Genomic DNA, 23,416 nt, shown 5'->3' with positions numbered 1-23,416 from the left:
GATGATAAAATGGTGGGTGTTCATCAGAGCCAGCCGAGTAAAACAAAGCTCTGCTGGGCCTGGTTAAATTTGATTCGGATGTGCAGTACAAAACATATTGTTTGAGATGCTGAAAATGTTGTTATTGTCAAGCAAAGCCTCACTGATGCCAGCACTTGGAAGAAACACTTCCTTCCATACCTCTAATCGTACATGGAGTGGTGTGTAAACAAGCTTTGATCACTCATGTGGGTTGGAGATTAAACACTGTGGATGTGAGAGAGACAGTCGTGAGTCTGTAGCATTCCAAACTCGTTATGAAACCTGCCATCCTCCCTTTTGAGAGAACAGCTGTGCTGGCAGTCTGAAGTGATGTGGTCTTGTTTGACAACATGGCTCATTTCGTGATGTTCGTCAAAAGCCAGAATGTGTGTGTCTGCTTATGTATGTGCAGTGGCAGTAAAGGTTAGAAAGTTTTTAAGGAAAGGATGAAGATGGAGAACGGCAGCCCGTAAGTATCGTGGCAGCCAGAAGCCGGCAGGATCGGCCAATTAGAATTCAGAATAACAAGCAGACAGCCAATGGCAACTTACCTTGCACACCCTTAGTGACCCCCAAGGACATGAGACCAAGGTTTTGCAATCCATCATCCTTAAGCTCACACTCTCTTATCTACTCTCTCACACCTACTCACACAGAAGTGCACAGCCTTAGCCAGCAGAGGAACAAATATGCACACCTACACACACATCTGCGAAAAAATGATCATAGTATTGTGCTGGCATACACAAGCAGGGGCGACATTATCTGTCTCCTTCACACCCATCCCCCCAAAGCATCACCCTTCCTCCGCATCCGCTCTAGCATTCTCCTCACCACCATCCCTATATCCCTCACACCTCCCTTTAAGCTTCACGCCACCATTTCTCTCTGCTCATCTCGTTGGCCTCTTTTTCTCTGCTCTGTGGAGCCTCTGGCATAACTTGTAGTTCACGATAATGAGGAGAACAGAGGGGAATTTAACGCACACACTAGGTCAGACTGGAGCAAGACAGACACTTGGTGAGGAACCGCTGGAGAGGAGGGGGGGGAGGGGGGGGGGGGTGCCACGTAATGAATAGACTGAAGTGTAATAGGTTATTAAGGTAGTGAGAGGCAGAGAGAAGAGTGTTGAAATGGAATCGGCCGCACTTGACTGAATATAACACGGAGAGAATAATGAGAAGGAAAAAGTGAGAATATATCACAATTCAAAGAGCAATTGTGGTAAATTGTCTTTCTTTCCTTCTGTTGCATGAAAAAAAAGCCCAAAGTGTGAATGCCAATATGTGAGTGAGAAACAACAAGTTGTATGCCAGCATGCGTGTGAGTTCCCCCTCGTGTGTGATTTCTTCCCTCCCAGCATGTTAATTAAGAGTGTGTGTGTGTGTGTGTGTGTGTGTGTGTGTGTGTGTGTGTGTGTGTGTGTCTGTGTGTTCCTCAAAATGAAAAAAAGAAACACGTGTGCACATCTTGCGTCCAAGCACGTGAATGTGTGTGGCAAGTATAGGCTTTTTATGTGTGCATGAAATGTGCGGGGGTGTGGGTGGGTGCTGGTCTCTGTAAATATTGGTGTATTGCTGTCAGAAAAGCTATTACCAACTCAGGGCCTCGGGCTAGTCTTTACTGAGAGGAGCGAGAGCAAGGAGGAGGAGGGAGACACACACAAAAACACACACATACACACACAGCCACAAATGCTATAACACAATCACACTGACACACACAAGCAGACACACAGACAAATGTAGATGAGGTGGCGGAGTGAGAGGGGGGAGCCAAGTTGTTCACAATGAGAACACACGCAGCCGTCCAGCAGCATTCTAGCGGTAATTTACAGAGGTGCCATTAGGTTTCAGTGTGGTGCTCCACCATTCTGTTGCTAATTTACAGACATGTCATTAGACCAGACAGGAGCACATAAAGCATCTGTATCGATCTGGAAGCTCTGGCCCGCAACAACAACGGGCACACACGCACACAAATCAGGCACTAAAATGCATATTGGATGACACAAAAGCGATGAGGAACATGTGTCGTGCATGCATGTATTTCACCTGTACAGACACACCTAAAACACACACGCGAACGCAGAAACATGCACGCTCTCAAGTGGGCAGGTTGGAGTGGATCTGTTGTAGCTCAGATTAATGGAGTGAGTCAGTATTAGCTCAGAGTAAACAGTGAGACAGACACTGACATACACACCACATGTCACACTTCATCCTGTGGAGAGCACTGTCGATCAAGGCGAGCGAGCAGGAGGACGAAGGAATACAGAGAAAGGAGAGAGAAAAGGAGAAGGAAAGCAGAGGAAAAGAGATCTCTCGATTTTTAAGCACTTTTATCTTGTGTTTTATGTGGCTCTTTTCATTTTCTTTCAATTAGGTGTTTTAGCTAATGGTGTCTTATGGGCTGGCTGTGTGGTTATATGTTAACTCTGAGGGTAAATGGTTTTCATTGTGCTCATTATGGCTGCAAGTAATGGTTATTTTCATTATCGACTAATTTGCAGATTATTTTTTAAATATTTTAATAATTGTTTGATCTATCAAATGAAGGAAATCAGTCAAAAACACCCATCCCAGAGGGTGAAAACAGCATTTTTTTTTTGTGCCATTTTTGCTTTAAAAATAATTTTAATCGATTATCAACATATTATTTTTTGACCAACTGGTACAGGCCCTGTGCGCATTGCAAAAAAGAACCGTGATCTTGATATCCAGGTGAATAAATAAGGTTAATAATAAAGAAAAGAAGAGGAAAAAGGAATATCTCCAGCTAGGTTCATTCATTTCCTTTGGAGACTGTGACCAGCTGAATGTGAGGTTTGACTGAAAATGCTTTTCTTTGTCTCGGAGTGTCTTTCTTCTTAAAGATCTCTATCGTATTTCAAAGATACCACCTGATCTAGTGAAGGAAAGGGAAATCTCTCATGTGGTGTTATATAAGGTCTGCTGCTTACTCATAGGGGGATGTTGGGTCTCTGTAAATTAAAGAGTATAGCCTTGATCTGCTCGATATGAAAAGTGTTATGAGATTACCTCTGTTGTGAGTTGGCATTTTATAAATAAGACTGACTGAAATGCATTACTGGAATGATATGTTGATTCACTGATTGGCAATTTAACGCAAGACTAATTAACAACAACAACCTTCTATGCAATTTCTAAAGCAAAAATGCAAGAGAAGTTGGCTCAAGCTTCTACAATATGAGGATTTCCTGCCTCCCTCTGTTTTATGCCATTGTTAATTGAATATCTTCGATTGTTGGTACCATTAAGTGGAAAAAACAAGAAATCTGAAGATGTAATTTGGTGTTCTGGAAAAGTCTAAGACGTGGAGTTTCTTCCACTATTGTCTGACATTTTATAGACTAAACAATTAATCGAGCAATTGAAAAGACGATAAACAGTTTAAGCGATACTGATAATGATCTTTAGTTGCAGCCTTATCGGGCCGAAATGTTTTTCTTTCTCTTAGCTCTCCCTTGAAAAGCAGATCTTGATCTCACTGGGACTATCTGATTAAATTAAGTTACTAAAAGAAAAGGACAAGTAAGAAAAGAAAAGTAAAGAAAGGGACGAGAGAGAGGAGGGAGATTGTTCACGAAAATGTGCAAGGACTTAGTATATGAAAGAAGAAATAAATTAAAAACTAAATATTGGCTATAGTGGGAACTGGCAAGAATGTAAAGATGGAAGATGATTGGCATAAGACTTTGAATTCAATCATTAGGCTACCATTCTAATGAATAAAGCAGCCTTTGGGGAGTCAGGAGGGAGAGAGGGAGTGAATAACTGATCTGATGGTTGCTGCTACTGGGACCAGCTGCAACTGTACCGCCCCTCCACCCATCAAACACACATCACTTGGAGTTCTCTGTGTGTTTGTGTGCATATGTGTGCGAGTGTGTGCGTCTCATATGGCTTTGTCTCTTCTCATGGGCTTCCTCCTCAACATTTCACACACTAATTTGTCATTTCCATGGCAACTCTGTGTTACAGGGGCTACAGCAATGTGTCCGTGCATGTGTGTGTTTCAGGGAGAGAGAGAGAGAGAGAGAGAGAGAGAGAGAGATGGAGAAGGAGGGCAAGAGAGAGAGAGAAAGAGTGATTGAGTGAACAGTACATTATCATGGACAGCTGTACTGAATCAAAATGGCGGATGGAGGCTGGGAGCACATCAGGGGAGCCTACATTACACATCACCTGAAAGAGGGAGCAGGGTGGAAAAGATGCAGGGTAGAGAAAAAAGGGGAAGGATGCATTTGAAAGAAGAAGATGGAATAGAAAAGGGGAGACGGAGAGAGACTCATTGAGATGGGTAACACAAAATGGAAGAGAAAGAGGTAGAGGGGTAGAAAGAGAGACAAGGAAAGGGAGTGGCACAGAGCGAGGGATGGATGGCTAGAGAGAAGGAAAAGAGAGAAAAATGCTGGTGTATCTAAATCCTAGTGTAGCAAGCCTCAATCATGGCAGCCCTGTCATTCTGGAGATAGCACACTGCAATTCCCCTGCACCTCGTTTTTAGCCCACCATGCAGTTCTGCTATCAGCCCCTCTCAGACTGTCCACACACACAAATGCACACACACACACACACATACACATACACAGCATAAACTCAAACATCCTGCATGAAGGCATCCCTCCTTAATAACAGACAGGTGGATTAACTATGCACTCATACAGTATACAGATAGATGACCAGTGTGGGAAATGCATGCAAATGTATGCTAACATATGCATAGTCTTGATATTAAGTTAAAGTGTGAAAATCCATACAGCCAAGTCCACTAAAGGCTACGACTGCCGTTTCCATCTCTATTCAGTGATATACAGCATCTGGCTTTGAAAGCGATTGGGCTATCACATCACAGCCAAGGGAGCAATACTGTAGAGGAGGATATTACTGTCAGGAAACAAGTGACAGATTGGCTGTCTGCGACGTTGAGCTCTTATTCCTTGTTTTGTTGTTGTTGCTGTTAAATTGAGGCCATTCGTTCCCAATATGAGATTTACAGTGTAAAGACATAGCTTCGACAAATCATAATCTATTAATCCACAGGTTTATTTCTTAGTTAGTTGATCAATTGTTTTGTCTATAAAACAAAAATTAGGGCCGCAAGTGACAATTCATTTCCTTGTCGATTATGCAGATTATTTCCTGGATTAATTGAGAAATCTTTTGGTCTATAGCAAGTAAAGGATGGTCCGACCAAGCAGGAGCACACTTGACTTGACTCATTCAATCACCTGAACGGTCTTCGCTCAGTTGATTTGTTATATCAGGTGTGCTCCTGCTTGGCTGGAACAAAAACCTGCAGTCACATCAGTTTGACACCCCTGGTCTATAAAATGTCAGAAAATAGTGAAAAATGCTCATCCACACTGCTCAAAGTCTAGGTTTATGTCTTTAAGTGTTTTATTTTGTGAGCCCAAACCACAAATATATTCAGTTTAATATAATCATCTACACATTTCAGAGGCTGTAAACATAATTTTGTGCCATTTTCACAAGTCGAGTGAGTCGAGTCGAGTCTAATAGTCGATCACTGCATCTTATGTCAAAATCCCCATCATAAGTTTCCAAAGCTGATGGTGATATCACCAAATGTTTTGTTTTCAAAATACAGTATATTTAACTTTCTATGATATTAAGATTATTAAGAACAACTTGTCTCAATTTGAGAAGCGTCAAAATTTGGGGCATTTTTACTTGAAAAATCACAGTTATTTTGTTCTTAGTCAACTAAGATTTTGCTGATGAGTCATTTTAAATTATTTTTTCATGCTGAATTACTTATTTCCAATAAACTTATAAGCAAATATCTGTTAAACATAAGATTTAAAAACGGTGCTTTTGCATGATTCTTTGTTGAGAAACTCACTTTTAACAATTAGCCAACAGAGCATTTGTCAACTAAGAATTTCTTTCGTTGAGGATAGCCTAATCCTTGTCTGGCTTCAACTAAAATATGACCAATGTGTCTCAAGAACCAAATATATCTAAATTACAATGATAAAAATAGTCAAAAGGAGTATTTTTGCTGACCGATATGGGATTTTTGAGGCCGATGCCAATACCGATTTTTAAATGGGGGAAAATATTGGTGGCTAATAGAGTAATTTTTTGAGATCTTAATTTTAACATTATTATACATGATACAAAGAATTGATTACACTGTCAACCAGTTCTATAAATAATAAGTGAGAAAATAAATAAGAAGTAGGAATAACATAAAGAGCTAAATAAACATCATTACTCTTCAGTCAATTGCCGGCTATTAAAAAAAAAAAAAATTAAGAGCTAACGCCAATACATTATACATTGTTTAAAAAAGTTTATATTATGGCACCATCAGACAGCATATACACTGATACTGATATGCCTTTGGCAAATATCGGCCGATAATATCTGTCATCCGATATACCTGTCAGGCTCTAAAATATATTATAGGCAAAAAAAAATTATGGTCTTTTCTAGTGTCCAAGTGAATTTAATTGAGACACAAATAGAACATAACTTAATAATATCTTATATTGCTAATCCCTTTGAATTTCATTGTAAGAAAAAACAATGAACAGCACACTTCCTGCCATTATGTTCAATCTTTTCTTTCTTGTCCCTTTCTGTTTCTTTTATCTCTGCTCATCTCTCTCTCTCTGTCTGTAGCTTGAATTTGGCCTTCTCTCTGGTACCCAGGGAAACCGGCTTGTTTCCATGACAATGTCTGCAGGCAGAACAGTGTATTTGTCTTAAGCTGGATAAGATCAGAGTCAGTTTCATCCGTGTTAGACACACACACACGCGCACACACACACACACACACACACACACACACACACACACACACACACACCCGGCACAGGCGTGCACACAGGCACACATACATACATCACGGCACATATGCACTGAAAGGAACATAAAGCGCTGGAAAGCACACACAGACAGAGGAAATGTGCGTTTGTGAATAGAGGCAGTTAAATTTACCCACACAGACAGAAAACAATGCTCACATTTGCATGCATGTAAATCCACACGTACACACACACACCCAATGAAACCCCTTACAGCAGGTTGTTAACAAATAACAAGTTCATAAAGACCTCTTTTCATAAAGGTAATGTAATGGGTTTTTAATGAATGCGGTGGCTATTTCAGTTGTCGTAGTTATTCCAGACAAGCGCCACAAGTAAATGAGTGTTCGAGTGTGTGTGCGCAACGCTTGTGAGTGCAAGTGTGTGTAGTCTTGTTGCGTTTGTTCTTGTTTTGGCAAACAGCAAAGAAATGAACTTCAAATGCCAGATGGGGTACTGGAGTGAATCGCCAATTGGGCCACTACCCTCAGCACCCACTCAGACACAATTGAAAGTGCTAGAACAGGTAGGAGACAATTGGAGCACCGCTCTGCCTGTTTCTTTCTCTTTCTGTCTAAAAAAGGGAGCATGTGTGTGTGTGTGTGTGTGTGTGTGTGTGTGTATGTGTGTGAGTATGAGGTATCTGCATCACTGATGAATACCACTCGCTGATGCGAGACTGTGTCAAGTCAGGGAGCCCAAGGAGAGATGCAGCGCCCCTGCTGAGAAACGCTGCAGTCTTATCTCCCTTCCTGTCTCCCTCTGCGTCTCCGACCTTCTCTTTCCACCTCTCTTTTCCCACTTTCTGAATGCGCTCCTATCTTTCCTCACCATCACTTTTCTACACGCCTTTACCCTATCCTGCACACCCCTCCCTTTCACACTTGCAGCCAGCCTCCGCTCTATCTTTTCCCTTCATCCTCTGCAAATGGGGAGTCCGTTTGATGTCTTTATTTTTAGGCGATTACAGGGTGCATTGGCTTTGTGTGTTTCCTATTAGCATTGCAGCGAATGTGCGAATATGTTAATGTGTACTTGCTAACAGGATGGTAATTGCGTACAATTACCACTAAATGTATACATTTACTAGTGGGATTGCTTCACATTTCCCACGGTGAGTTCTGTAACTGTGCATCTCCCTGATAATGTGGGGGTAGATCTCTGTATGTGGTGCTGTGACTTTCATTACAAGAGCTGCATGGGTGTTAAGCATTAATGAGTGTTGTAGTACAGAACCGTAATGGGTGTTGGTAGCGGAAAGTAGAGGCAGGATTAGTACCATTAGTAGAAAGGGTGCATCGAGAAGAAAATGTGCATTTTGCAGTAAAAACTTTGTTGCAATTGCTTTATCACTATTGATGTCCGGAGGGGGCTTAACTTAGTTTTATCAGTTTTTTTTATTCACAGCTCAAGACGCGACTATCAGAAGCCAAATTCATGCCAGTCAGTCGGGCAGGCAGCCAATCACCAGACACTTGCCTCTTAACACCAATCGGCTCTCTCTCACCTCGAGTTGAGTGCTGCTCACTTGCCCGTCTTGCTAAATTATGTAAGCATTACAACTGCAGTGGCTAATGTGTGTCTGACATTTCTTTTATTGACAAATATACACTATTTACTTCAAGGCTCTGATGATTTTGCAGATTTTATTGGCAGGTGAAGAATTCTGGCAAATGCAAACAAAATATTTTTGGTGATTTTAAGAGGGTAACATAAAAACAATGCAATAGAAAGATTCTCTTGAAACAACACTGATCAAATCATGGGATAAGCTGCGTTTCAGCCACATGAGGGAATTTCCTTAATTTCTTTCTGCAAGGTCTGCAGGTAATGATTATTTCATTTAATCTGCTGATTATTTTTTTTCAATTAAGTGATTAATCATTTACAACCCAGATTCCAAAGAATTTGGGACTCTAAAAAACATAATAAAATCAAAAAGGAAATAATCCTTTGCAACATACACTAAGTTGAATAAACAGGGAAACTTTAGTTTTTGTGAATGTAAAAACTCATTATAAATTTGCTGCATCCAATTGATATTTACATTTTACACAGCAACTGTTTGTTTTGGGTTGTAGTATAAAAAATGTAAAAATATCATACAGAAAATACTCATAACAAGTTGCCAAACCCAACAGGCCTAGACAATTTTATTTTATTTAAAAATGTTTTACTTTACCAAGATATTAGAACTGCAATGATTATTAGTTTATTAATCAATAAGTCAATCAATGGAAAATTAAAGGTCGTGCCATCATTTTCCATTGATTGACTTACTGATAATTAACTACATTGGAAATGTACATTCAAATATTCAAATGAAGCATTATCTAATGCTAACTCTGAATTCATGAGAATTCTACAGACCCAAAGAGAAAAGTGTATTCAAATAAACAACTAAATGTGTATTTTGGATGTTTTCATCCCACTAGTGTAAAAGAATACGTGTTATAGAAACAAAGTAGTCCAAAATCTCAATGAATGAAAAAAAAACAATGTTCTTGTCTGTAGTGTCTCGCCTTAATAAATACTATTTTGATTAGTGAATATCCAATATATGTATGCTAGAATTTCATGCTTTTCTTTGTCATCCATGATGGTAAATTGAATATATTGGGGTTTTTAACTGTTGGTCAGACAAACAAGACATTTAATAAACAAAACTATTAATTGATCGAGAGAGAAAAAAAATCAGCAGATTAGTCGATAATGAAAATCATTTTTAGCTGTAGCCGTTAGGAGGAATTGTTCATATGAGAGAAGCTGAAGTGTTTGGTATTTTTTCTTAATAAGAAACTTCTATAACTTATATTTTATGGAAATTATTGTTGATTCATTGATGATCAACTAGTTTTATAATTTACAAATATTTTAAGCACTACAACATAAAAACAACATATAAGACAGATAAGTTGATACATTATATAATAATAATAAAACTTATTATTAATGATCATTTAAACTACACAAATATGTTTTGTAATTTAGTTTCAGTGCCTGTATTTTAATGAAAAATAATGAGTCCTGGTGTGATTTATTATTAGGTCTGTTAGATGATGATGAGTAAGAGGTAGGAGACATGCTGTACTTTGCTGGAACCGACTGGTTTCTCTTGTCTTGGCGTCTGCTACCACTCACTACCCCACATATGGTAGAGTCAGCACGGAGCCCGGCCTCTGCGTGCATGCAAGTGTGTGTGTGTGTGTGTTTTTGTGAGAATAGCACGCACATGTGTATGTGTCAGGAGGACAAAAACAAAAAGAGGCAATTTAAAAGAGAAATCCAAAGAGTGTGACACTGAACATGTGTGTGTGTGTGTGTGTGTGTGTGTGTGTTGAGTCCATCTGTGTGTTTTTGCCATAAGACAATGTGTTAAAATGAGGCGCTTTGATTGCCGACGCTTTATGAGTCACAAGTGATGACTCACAATCCACCTCCCCTGAACACGCACTCATGCACTCACACAAGACACGCACACACAAACATACCTTGTTCTCTGTCCTGCCTTCATCCACTGACCGTGAAGAATATGTGCAGGCAGCCTTACTCATGCATATTTACACTGAACACACACTCACTCACCTACTCAGCGGGCACTCTCTAAAGGTTATTGTGTGTGAGTGTGTGTGAGTGTCTGTTTGTCCGTCCGTTCACGTAAGGGCGTGTGTAAAGGTCACTTCAAGCGAAGTCTGACCACTTGTCTATGCCGTGCGCAGATTGTTGGATTGATATCGAGAACACTTGGACATGCAGACAAACAACCGTTATTAACCGCACAACCCAGGCTCACGGCAAAAAACATATAAATAAATATCATAAACGAGCATTGCTGCCAATTACGTCTAAGAGCTACTCCTCAATCCTATTCAGAACCTACAATCACTCATTCACCCAAGACCCTTCACGGTCTATTCTTGGCCAGACAGAGAGAAGAGAAAGGGCAAAATCTGCTACTTGGCTTTAAGCACATTTTCCATCCAGATTATTGCTGCTCAATACTTTTCAAAAAAAGAAAAAAAATCCATTTCCCCCTCTTCCTTTGGCTGCTCGATACTTATGAAAATCCAATTTGGCTCCCTCTTTTCTTTCTTCCCTCCACAATTCGTGCATTTTCACCCACTCAAAGTGATTAGTGATCTGTGGGTATCGTTTCCAGGGAGAATGATAGCTGTGTTTTATGGAGGAGGGGAAAGGTCCAGGACTCCCCATCAGGGCTGATGTCCCTTGCAGAATGACTGGGCTGGGAGGGCAGACAGGAGCACCGCTGTCCCTTTGCAGATACAGGCAGTTGCTCTACATCACAGGAGAGAAGACGACTCACTTTATCTCTCCCTCGCTTCCTCCTTTCCTCTCTACTCCCTCTATCATTCATTCCTTTAGCTCTTCTCTCACAGGCACAGTCGCTTTTTCTCAATTTCTCCAGCACGCACACACAAGCAGACACACATGCTATATATCTTTCTAAGGCACCCCTCCCCACACCCAATCCGCCCCCTCAAAGAAACTCATTTCAGCTTTGCGGGCTCCTCAAAAAGCCTCTTTACGCTGAGCTAACCTAAGCTAGGCTTCGTCTGCACCATTTGACAGCCTTTACTCCTCAGTATGCAGAGCAAAAACACTTGCACGCACACACACACATACACCCACAGCTTTTTCATGTGTACAGTTTCTGAAAGAGACTTCAAAAGGTTTAAAAATAAATAAATAAAAGAAGAAAAAATCAGCCACAGTTCTACATTCTGCCTATTACAATCCAAACATCCGTAAGAGTGAGGGCATCCTCTATACACAAATACACCGAATACATTGTGTAATAACGCTGAAAACATATGTTAATACATGTCAGTCCTTAAGTAGGTGATTTAAAATGCTGAGCATAAGCCAGATGAAGCAATTAAATTTTCACTGCCACCTGGATGATTCATGCCAGACATTTTAAGGCAGCAACTCCAGCACTCTGAGCTTACTTAGCAATCAAAACATAGCATAAATTCTGAGATAGAAATATACTTGTCAGAATAGAGATGTCTCACTGTGATGGATGGATGAAGACATATTTTGCTCTATTCGAGATATTTCTATCCCCCAGCTTGGGTGAACCTTTCATTAAATAGCACATTACAGTGAATACATGGCGGCCCTGTCACAATGGGAGACAGCCGCCATCATGTCCTCTCTCTCATCCAATCAAAGAGCACAATAGACGCAGATCAGCCTGTCACGGTCAGCCCTGTCTTTATGTGGGTCAATCAGTGTATTCATCAGCGTCATGCAGAGCCGTTCCGATCCAGCAGCACCTACCTTCAGATTTTCAAAAGCACCGTAGGCCCGGTTCATTTGCACGCATGCACGCACGCTTAATAAGTATGAGCTTACCCACACACACACATGCACCGACAGCTTACCTTACCAAAAATGAAACATTCCAATTTAATGGCAACTGTAAATGAGAACTTGAAGCCGAACGTCCGTATAATCATACATACAAGAGCCTGTCAATACATTCAACTTCAAAACCACCCAGAAAAGCCCATTAGCCATACACATGAAATAATCATGGGGAGGGGGGGGGGGTACCTCTGAGTCCTAAATTCACAGAGGGTGGTGTCCCAAACAGTGAGAAAGAGGGCAGGAACAAAGAAGGAAAAAAGAAGAAAGAGGGCAAAAAGAGAGGTGGCATTGTGAGTTTTTTGTTCATCAGTGAACAATTTTCAAAACAGTGGCAATTTCTTTTTGGGGGGGGGGTCTATGATCAAAAGCACTGGACAACTTGGGGGTTGAGGTGTGACAGCATTGCTTTCATACACAGGAACATCTGTTCGGATTAACATGTGCTCGCCAATGTATGAGCAGCAGCCCATGTGTGGACCAGCGGCGGCAGAGCGAGACATGCTGGAAGCCGACAAAAAAGCTATGGATGAATGTGGAGTGTTCCTGTGAAAACTGCCACAATCATTGATTCAAACCATGATGTAAAAGCACACATGCACACACGTGTATACATCATGCACACACACTCAACGCTCCCATCCTCTCAATCAAACTCTTACATACAGATGAGAGAAAATGAAATGATGTGGAAGAGTAAAGACCAATTCAAACCATCCATGGAGTCGGTCGGTCGGCCCTCAGCTCCATTTCCATGACCTGGAGCCCCGCCAAGTCTAACCCAGCCAAGCATCATCAAGCCGCAGCCGTCTACACCCTCCCATTAGCCCCTCCCTCATCAGCAGCCATGATTATAGTATATATCCCAGTAGAAGTTGCTCTCAGACTCATCACTCTCTTAAAAAATCAAACCAAAAAAATTATCTTTGAGGGCATATTTCATTTATTATTATGTAATTGCTCCTCTGCAAATGCCCAAGTCATCTATTTCAGTTTAAATTAAAACTGAAATTCTTGATGAGACCAAATGGGACCATTTTTAAAATGAAGAAATCTCAATTACAGAAAAAAAACTGACCTTAGTTCAGTGCCTAGAGAGACAACTTCCTCCCACGACAGGTGGTGATGAAGTGGAGGAGGGATACAGGGAGCTGTGAGTGTGGGGGTGAGGAGGTAGGGGGTGATGGTATAGCAGAGGACAACAGGAAGTGAGGTAAGAGGAGGCCATACCTTGGTCGCCAATCATCAGGTGTGCCAGACCTTAAAGGAAGACAAGAGCACAGTCAGCACAGCAAAGGATCATGGAGCGTGAAGTGTGTGTGCATTTATGTGTTTTTGTGATACAGGAGTGTGTCATTGACATGCTGGTGAAGGCTAACGCTTTCTGTATAAAAGTGTGAGTGCATGTGTGTGTATGAGTCCTCTAAATTATTCAAAATGTCTAAAAAAAACTTGCTTTGAAGATACTTACTCATCCTAGGCTGCGATCCTACGCACACAGGTACGCACACAGACGTCTGCACACAGCCATGAACTAGGTCGTATACAGTGCAGTATATGTGTGTGCCTACAGTATGTCTCTGTAACCTTGAGGCAAGAGCCACTTCAGATGATTGCACATGGGATGTGGGACTTACCAGATGTCAGGATCCAATCCCTGCATACCCACACAGACCAACATACATTTATGCTGACTACCTTGCTTTGTATTTCCACAATAGAAGATGTAGTGCGAACATGAATGCCAGAAAGAAGAATGTAAAGGGCAAATCTGACAGGAAATAGATATAAATGGGAGAGAGTGGAAAGGAATGGCGAGATAATGATAGAGCTAAAGAAATGTGTATTTAAGAATAAATTTAAGATCATGGAAAAGAGGGGATCAGATAGAGAAGCAAAGAAAGACGTTTGAATAAAGAGCAGGAAGAGAAACTTAAATATAGACAGACAAAGAAGGAACTGAGAGAGAAGACAGATAGATAGAAGTGCAACCTACCTGGACTGTAGCTGTGCTCTGGAAAGGTGTTGCGGCCGGGCGAGGAGAGAGAGAGACAGACATTCATTAACATGCATGCTAAGCCCTTCGTTTACCATGGCTACTTACTGTACATGCACACCCGTCCAGGTTTACCGTGGTAACATACATGCAAAGTCCACGCAAACGTCACAATGGATACCATGCTGCACTGGTAGCCAAAACTGAGGTTTGTCTATATATATATTTATATACGCACACAGCTGCTTTTTAAAAAAAAAAATGCACAATCTTTCTGTATGACTGCACATGTGTACAAATACACTTATATAAGGGCACACACACATACCCAGCCACACTTGTAGATACAGAGGGTGGAGGGGGTGTGGGTGAAAATATACTTTCCTACCTGTATGTTTGGATTCGAGAGCCGTTTACCCCAGAACTTACCTTGCAGCCGCTTCATCTCCCCAGAGCCCCCCGACAGATAGCATGCAATACACATTCAAACACGCAGTCTCACAAGCTCTCTCTCACTCCCTCGGTCTTTCACACATACAGGCACACATACTCTAACATTGAACATGGCAGTAATAATGACGTGAAATATCAGGAAATATAAAATATGTAGGGATGGATTAGCAGTGCAGGAAGACGAGGGGCATGCATGGTTCAATACTGGGACAGAGTGTGTGTGTGTGTGTGTGTGTGTGTGTGTGTGTGTGTTTGTTTGTGTGCATCTGAAAGTGTGCGTGTAAGTGTATGTATTCTAAGCTGTGTGCTCATCTGAGTGTTTCCTTGCCTCTGCCCTTGTGGTAGTGGCATGGCAGAAACAGGTGGGGCTATTAGCATGCTAACAGCAATTTGCCCTCAAGGACAATGCAAGCCAGGCCAGGCTTAACAAGCCAGGTTCACTCTGCCGTCACTGGAGGGCAGAATGGCTTAGACAGTAATTACATTTATGCATAGCCATGCCCAAACTCTCTTAACTATATTTTCTTATTTTTTTCTCTAAAACTAACATATTGTTGCTCTTTGGTACAAAATCCTTGTCTGACACTGTTATAAAAGATGTAATATACTGTGTTTCAGGGGAGAAAAATATGCTTACAGTATATAATAATATTATATTACTTTGAAAATGTGTCTGAGCTTGTCACAAATCTGCAGAAATATGTGTGAATAAAAGCGGATCATTATGAAGCCTTGAAGATATTGTGTAAATGTAAACGTGTACGGAAACTAGCACTGCCACAGTCAAACTACTTATTTCTGGCTTCAAACATGGTCCTAAGGATCCATTTTTTCCTCTAGCAGCGCATACTCATTCTGTATTAAAGATTCATAACAGACTTTTTTTCTAATTTTCAGAGGGTTATAATTTCATCTCAAAGCTTTATTGTGCAGCTTCAGTGGGGTTGCTGGGTTCAAAATAACAATCATAATAATCATTTCAAGGTATCATATTGGAGGTAAACTTTCATTCTAACTCTGCTTGACTCTTACAAAATAACTGCACAGGACTCATGGACCCATTAATGCTCCCCATGTGTGGTTCCACTATATATAATCAATTTAATCACAAAGCCTTAGATGCTGTTAACATGATTTTTTTCATTCAAAGAACGATTTTGACCTGAGCTTTTATTCCCCACTCCCTTTGCCATCCACTTAATTTCTCTCAGATTCAACCTTTGAATTCTCTTCTCCATTGTGCCTTAGTGCACCTGAAGAGAGATTTCTTTTTGGTATGAGCTACTCACTGGTAGTGATATTGATGCATGGATATTAGCTCAGCCTGCGGATCCTGTGGTTGGAGATATCCCACTGAGCCGGCATCTTGTCAGACCAAATTGAACAACAGCACCGGGCCAGTTTAAAAAAACATTTTATCCCACAAAACAGCACTACAAAAAATTTAAACCATCCACAAAGAATACATCATCTGCTCGATCCTCCTCTCTGTATCTCTGAACTATTTTCAGCTCCATGATTCAGAGAGGTCTGAGATAAGAACCAGGCATCGGAAATACTCTTAAGATGTTGCTGCACTCTGTTGTCCATGGTTAATGTTTTTGTTAACTGGCCCCATTTGCTGCAGTTTCTTTCTTTCTGAAAAAAGCTGCTGGTTCACTTGAATAGCTCTGTCCCTTGAATCACTTTCCTTAGCTAATGTCCATGAATTACCGTAATATTCCCACCAGTGAGGAACCGAAGAAAAGACATGAAGTAACCTTTTAAAACCAGCCATTAAGCTACTCTCAATTTTCACCATCATCTAACCATCATACTTTATACCCTGCAGCAATTCCCACCTAAACTCTTCAATGCGAAGGCAGTGCAGTACAAGCAGAATTTATTCTGGTAATGCTATACAATTTGACATGATAGCAAATTACTCCAACCAAATACAGTACTGCTCAGGCTGTGTACATCCGTCCAAGCAGACTTCATAACTGGAACCATTTTAGACTACTACATTTCACTACTACATTTACTAACACCGGCCACTATTGCCAAGAGAAAAAAAATTAAAAGCACTTCTACACAGCAACACTTGGCATCACACACAACTGTAATGTGAGTCCATCTTTAAGAGTATAAAGCAGCCCCTTAAAAGAAATAAGCAGCCTGTTGTTGAGCGACAAAGTGCCAGTGCAAAGCAGGTATTGTAAGAGCCTTTATGTAAAATGTCTGCACTTCCTATTTAGCCTGAGCTACACTGCTGCTAGGTACCTCGTGGTGATGTGACTAATGGTGGAGCCTGCACACTATCTGAATGTGTTTCTCCATTTGTTTGCATGTTTGTGTTACACGTGTTTCTGCAGGTATGTGTGTGTGTGTGTGTGTGTGTGCGTGCGTGTGTGTCAGTGCTGTCTGTGTCTTCCAGTGTGCCCTAACCAGCAGAGAAAAACAGCAGACTGGATTAGACTGGCTTGGATCTCACGTAATTCTGACAGCAGCAACGAGTTTCTGCAGAGAGCTGATTCACCTGTCACTTCATGAACATATAGAAACACCACATGCAGAAGGGGCTGCAATTAACAATTGTTATCATGATCAGGGAAGCTGTTATTGATTTAAATTTAGATTAGTCTAAAAAAGGCCAGAAAATAGTGAAAAATGTCACTCATTACCTCCCAGAGGACAAGTTCCATCTAACCAACAGCCCAAAAACCAAAGTTATTCAATTAACAATGATACAAAGCCAAAAAAGCAGCAAATCCTCACATTAGAAGCTGAAACTGGAGAATGTTTCACAGTTTTGCTTTGCAAGTTACTTAAATGTAAGGCTGCAGCTAATTATTGTTTTCAGGATCTGCTCATAATTTACTCAAGAACTGGTTTTGTCTATAAAATAGTGAAAAACGGCCCAAAGGATTTTCCACAGCTCACAGGGATGCCTTCACATAGCTGGGTTTATTCAACCATCAGTCCAAAACTCAAAAGAAAATTCAGTTTATTATCATATATGATGAAGAAAAGCAATAAATCCACACATTTAAGAAGCTGGAACAAGCAAATGTTTAGCATTTTTGCTTGAAAAATGGTCAGTTCTAACTTTCTCTTGAGCAACTCATTGATTGATAAACAAATTGTTGCAAGTCTGCTTTAACCATTAATTATTTCTGTCAATCCATGACTCATTTCAGCACTAGTGAGCAGTGGTGGAAAAGTATTCAGATCCCTTATTTGAGTAAGAATACTGATACCACACTGTGAAATTACTCCACTACAAGTAAAAGTCTTCCATGCAACACCTTGCCTCAGTAAGAGTACATAGGTATCAGCATCACTTAAAGTATTAAGTAAAAGTACTGGTACTGCAGAATGGTCCCACTGAACTTATTATTCTAAATATATTATTAGATCATTATTATTATTTATGCATTCATGTAAGCAGTGTTTGTAAAGATTGGGCTCATTTTGACTCCTTCATATACTGTTATGGGGTTTAATTAAAAAAAAAGTCTAATCACTTTAAATTAATCATGTTTTTGTATATTAAATACCTGTAAAGTATCTAAAGCTGTCAGCTTAATGTAGTGGAGTAAAACGTACAATATTTGCCTCAAAATGCAGTGCAGTCAAAGTATAAAGTTACAGAAAATGGAAATACTCAAGCACACATACCTCATAATTGTACTTGAGTAAATGTACTTAGCTACATTCCACCACTGCTAGTGAGCATAACGCACCAACTACCCTCACAACCTGCTTAGTCATTATCGCCTTAAGGATGCCTGTGATACATAGACATACAAACACACACACAATCACTCACCACCACTAACACGTAAATACAGTTGATATGTGTGGCAGACTTGATGCCTGAAGCCACTAAGAGCCGGAGGTAGCAGCGAGGAGCTGAGGAATGGGGGTAGGGAGGAAGGGCGTAAGAGCAAGGACGGAGAAACACTCCTGGCGTGAGGTCTTCCTATTAGTCCTGTCTCCATGGTAACCTAGGCCATCCCACTGCCCGCTAAATGCTAGGGTGTGATATGGTGGGAGGTGTGATGCTGATAGAGGTGCTGGGTGGAGTGTGAGGTCAGGTTGGTGACAAACGGTGGCACGGCAAGGCCATTCTGCCGTTTGTGTCATTAAAATATCAATCACTGAGAAGAAGCTGAAAGGTATATTTGGTGTCGAAAATAAAAAATAAAAATATACAGGAGAGCGCTATTGATTAACAATGCAGATTTGCTCTTGAATGAACTGCAGCAAATCTGATGACACACACAACTAAGCAGGGGGAAATGAAAGCATTTGCAGTACTGGCCATAACAAGGTAGCTGAGTTCATTAAGCAGCTGTTTCGTTTTTGTAATGGCCATCATTACAGTGCCCTGGCTTTATATTGGCACTTGCACTGACCAAAGGCTTGTTTGACAGTATTAAGGGAGGGTGTTCTTGAAGAGTTGAGGTATTAAATCATTTATGAAACAGCATTTTTTCCTTTTTCACATAACAGTTTTATTTTTATATCCGGCTGTTTATTGTCGCAGTTCTTCATATATATTAAGTACGACTGACAGGACACTATTTCCTCTTGTATAATGCATAAGAACACACACTCCACTCTCTCACACATACACAAACAGAGCAACCAGGCTGCAAGCTGTTCAAATTAATGACAGGCGATATTGTATACACATTTCAACACCCTTTGTATTACCTGTACCTGTGAAGGCCATCTAAAATCAATGCAAATCCATTAACACAGGCAGCCAGGTGTCAGCCATGAAAAACTACTGATTCCCAGCCTCTTAGCCTAGTTCCAATTAAAGCCTTTCAACACGAGCCAACAACTACATCCATACTGGATCTATATGGTTATTATGTTTTGCCAAACACACCAACTGAGCCCATCAAGGCTTTAACACCCACAGCCAGGTAATGGTTTCCAGTAAGTTTCAGGAATTTGTCTCCAGACTCTCAAGCTTGACGGTCTGACTGCAGCTCAGAACAGCTGTTCTCCATCTCTCAGCTCCAGCTCCACTAAACTGACTGCACTTCTTGTGAGAGGGCTTAGCTCCGAGTTCTGGAGGTACATACTAAATTGGGAGTCATTGGCAGCCATAAAAAATCAATATCAAACATAATCAGTATGCATGTCTTGCACTGTTTGTGAAGGCTGCTGGTCCATACGCACCAACTGAAGGCAGGTGTGAAGGTGTGAATGAAAAATAGATGTCTACACTGAAGGACCTGGTGTTGGGAGTTTGAGGTATACATTTTGGAGATATGGATCCACAAATGTAACTGTATGTTCATGTATGTGTGTCGGTGTATGTTTGTGTCAAGGATGAGATGTTTATGATGGTCAGCATGGTTCTGGGCCTTACCTTCGCTGCAGTCTTTGCCTTGGAATCCGGTGTCGGAGCAGTCGCAGACGGCCTGGTCGTTGACCACGCTGCACACCCCTCCGTTCTGGCACTGGTGATCCGGCCCACAGCCAGCAGTAACCGTGACACCCTCCGAGCTGTCCAATGTCGACAGCGTGCCGTTGATGCTCACCGCCCTGATCCAGCCACGGAAGGCGGGATGTTCCCGTACTGAAGGGGATGTCAGGCGCAGGGGCGAGGAGTGTAGCTCAGGCGTCACCCCGCCCATGTAGGTGTGACTGAATACTGTCATGTCTCTTCTCTTGCTCTTCACTTCCGCCCAACCCTCCAGTCTCCCGTCCACCTCCAATGAGGTGTTCCTCCAGTCCCGCTTGACACGCACTGCGTGCCAGCGCCCGTCACTCACCGCCACACCTGATTGCAGCTCTGCTGGCTCAGCACAGAAGATGGAGAAGCGCAGGCGGAGGTGGCCATGAAGAAGCAGCAGCTCCAGGAAGTCGCAGAAGCCCTCATCATCCAGGTAGAGCAGCAGGCCCTCCTGGCTGTGAGTCCGCAGGCTGAAGCTCAGCACACTCTCGCAGCAGGCGTTCCACACTGGGAACCGCCCCCACTGGCTGGACACGCCCCCAAACTCTAGGACCTCCCCTTGGGCCTGGCCCCCCACGCTGCACAGGCACAGCCCCAGGAAGATCAGGGGGGCTGCCGCCCAAACACACACCGCCATCACACTCATACACACACTCGCTCTCGCACTCACACACACACTGGAGGAGATAGAGGCTAGAGCTGGGGTGTTCCCTCTAGCCTACAGCTCATGGTGACAACTGTAGGGCACTTCTAGGAACACTTTCTATGTGTCTCAGGTGCACCCTGCTCTCTTGTTAGTGCTCTTTACAAGTCCAGGCTCCGGTACAACACAGCTCCAGTAGGGGAGGGGGTCAAACAGAAGCTCCCTTCGTCCTTACAGCACGCTTGGGGAATCTTCTCCTGCCTTGGCCTGGTGTTGGTGTCTTCTATGATATGTTCAATGTCTTCTCCTCATTCAGTCTTTCATTCTTCATTCCTAACATATGAGACTCCAGGTGTGTGTACTTGTGTGTACATCTGTGTGAGTGTTAGATAAGTGACGAATAGGATGTGAACTCCATCTTTGTGCCCTAGATAGGCCCTTATCCCCCATGAAGGCAACTCCCCACGGAGTATGAGTGTGTGTGTGGGTGTGTGGCTCACACATTGGTAATGGAGAGAAATGACACCGTCATAGCAGAATTTTTTTCTCTCCCTCCTCCCCGTCTTAGTAGGGCAAGACTTAAAAGTGTGTGTGGGCAAATATATGTGTGTGCGTGTGTGTGTGTGTGTGTATGTGTGTGAGTGAGGTATGTGTGTCTTTCACTGCCACGTCATCACTCTCTCCAGCGACCTACAGAGAGAACAGAGACGGCACAATCAACCAGGGTCACACACACACACACACACACACACACACACAACACGCCCGTAAACACACATGCAAACTCTCTCTCTCACTCACACACACACACGCAGAGGCTGCTATAATTCTCAAATTACTCTCTCTCATGCATTTTGTGCTCACACACACACACACACACACACACACACACACATCACATTACACATTTAACAGGCCCAAATCAAGACTGTTTATACTGAACATACACAATAAAAATTTGTTTCCACACAGCCCATACATCAGTGAGTTAAGCTACACTCATATGTGTAGGCTCATACACACACATTCACACTCACACACACACAAACATACATAGACATACACAAACAGCACCTCCTCAGTAAAGCTCCCATCATGCCGCAGGAGATTTTTATAAGGTGGCATACCTGCGACTAGCCTTAACGTCATAAATCAGTTTTTTGTTTAAATCACTTGTGAGACTTAACAGTAACCTGAACGAGCCACATTAACCAACATTTGTTGTTTTTTTAGCTTGTTTTTTTAACGCATTAATAACGGTTGGCGGCGTCCACCGTCAAGGATTGTGTTAGCTACATCACAAAGAGCGGGAGCAGCAGCTCCGCGCGCTGCGGCGGATGACTCAAACCGCCTCGCTTTATCGAATTAACGGCAACCGGAGCTCGTTTCTAACGACTAAACACATCCACACATAACCTTCACAGTAATATATCGGCTGTTAAAGGAAGAAGACACATATTGTAAAGGCTACACATAGTTTCCTCCTCTCCGCGAAAATCTGAAAAGGCGACATCACAGTTATTGATAGACGGGGTGAATGAATGCGGTTGAAATATCGATTCTCGATTTGCGGCCATACCTCCTCTCCATTTTTTTTCTCTCCCGCTTCTTCTTGGCTACACCGGAGGTACGGTCTCATCACCTGCGCCCTAACTACAGCTAACATGGTAATTACTTCTTAAAAAAAAAAAAAAAATCTTTTAATTGGCTTCACAACCTGTAAACGGTGATGTGACAGCCTCGCCCCGGTTATCAAAAAAAATCCCCTCAATGAAGGCACATTATTAGGAGGCGAGAAGAACCGACCTACCTCACGCACATCCTGTGGTTCCGTGGCAACAGTGCGGCTCATCGATTTCCCTTCCCATTTGAGGAGAATCTCAAAGCCGCGAGAGAGGGGAGAGCACCCGCTCGCCTGGTGGTAGATAGAGCCGGTCTACCGGACAGGGACAAAATTATCACAGGCTCGCCTCCAGGCGACAAGGTGCTATTGCTCTCCCCGTCGCTCTCTCTCTCTCTCCCTCTCTCTCTCTCTCTCTCTCTCTCTCTTGCTTTCCTTCCCTCTCTCTCTTTCTCGCACTCTCTCTCTCTCTTGCTGTCTGACTCAATGTCTCTCTCTCTCTCTCCTCTCTCTCTCCGTCCTCTTGAGAAGGAAAAGGTGCAGTCTGATGCTCTCCGCGAGACTCGGCAGAGGGAAAGTCACGTGGTCGCGAGAGAAAGCGTGCGTGTGTGTGTGTGTGTGTGTGTGTGTGTGAGGTAGAGAGGATGGGCGGGGCCGCGATGCTGCTGCTGCTGCTGCTGCTGCAGCACCTTGGACAGCGCGCTCTCACCGCCCCGCACGAAACAGAAACGCAATTACCGGAGGCAGAAAATAAGGCGAGAACCGGGGGTAGATCCGAATGATTAAATCCGTGAGTGACAGTGACGATGGCCTTTACCTCTCTCGTGCTACAGGGGCGAGTGTAAAGGAAGTCGGCGATTCAGTGAAGCGTGGGGGGGTGGGGGGTGGGAGGACGAAATGAAAAGGAAACAGAGAAAGGCCTTTTCAATTTACAAATCTGTCTCACTCTGTTTTCTGTTCACACACTTATTTCA

At 42.3% G+C, this 23,416-nt stretch overlaps 1 protein-coding gene across 8 annotated transcripts in view; it reads right to left on the bottom strand.

Annotated features, from left to right (window-relative positions):
- The window catches only part of nrxn1a (neurexin 1a), a 66,831-nt gene extending 44,001 nt beyond the window's left edge, over nt 1–22,830 (bottom strand). For 2 of the 8 annotated variants that reach the window (XM_059325295.1, XM_059325297.1), the window contains exons 1-4: nt 22,632–22,828; nt 20,092–21,511; nt 14,268–14,285; nt 13,502–13,531 (exon numbers count right to left, since the gene is read on the bottom strand). In XM_059325295.1, the coding sequence (XP_059181278.1) occupies nt 13,502–13,531; nt 14,268–14,285; nt 20,092–20,824 (781 nt within the window). In that variant the 5' untranslated portion in view covers nt 20,825–21,511; nt 22,632–22,828. Of the gene's footprint in view, nt 1–13,501; nt 13,532–14,267; nt 14,286–20,091; nt 21,512–22,631 lie in introns of all 8 variants that reach the window. The other 6 variants (XM_059325296.1, XM_059325298.1, XM_059325299.1 and 3 more) reach the window with 4 other exon arrangements.
- Between the last annotated feature and the right edge of the window lie 586 nt (nt 22,831–23,416).

Source organism: Centropristis striata, chromosome 21, assembly GCF_030273125.1.
Source record: "Centropristis striata isolate RG_2023a ecotype Rhode Island chromosome 21, C.striata_1.0, whole genome shotgun sequence".
Lineage (NCBI taxonomy): Eukaryota > Metazoa > Chordata > Actinopteri > Perciformes > Serranidae > Centropristis > Centropristis striata.
This window is presented reverse-complemented; position numbering and strand designations above follow the sequence as displayed.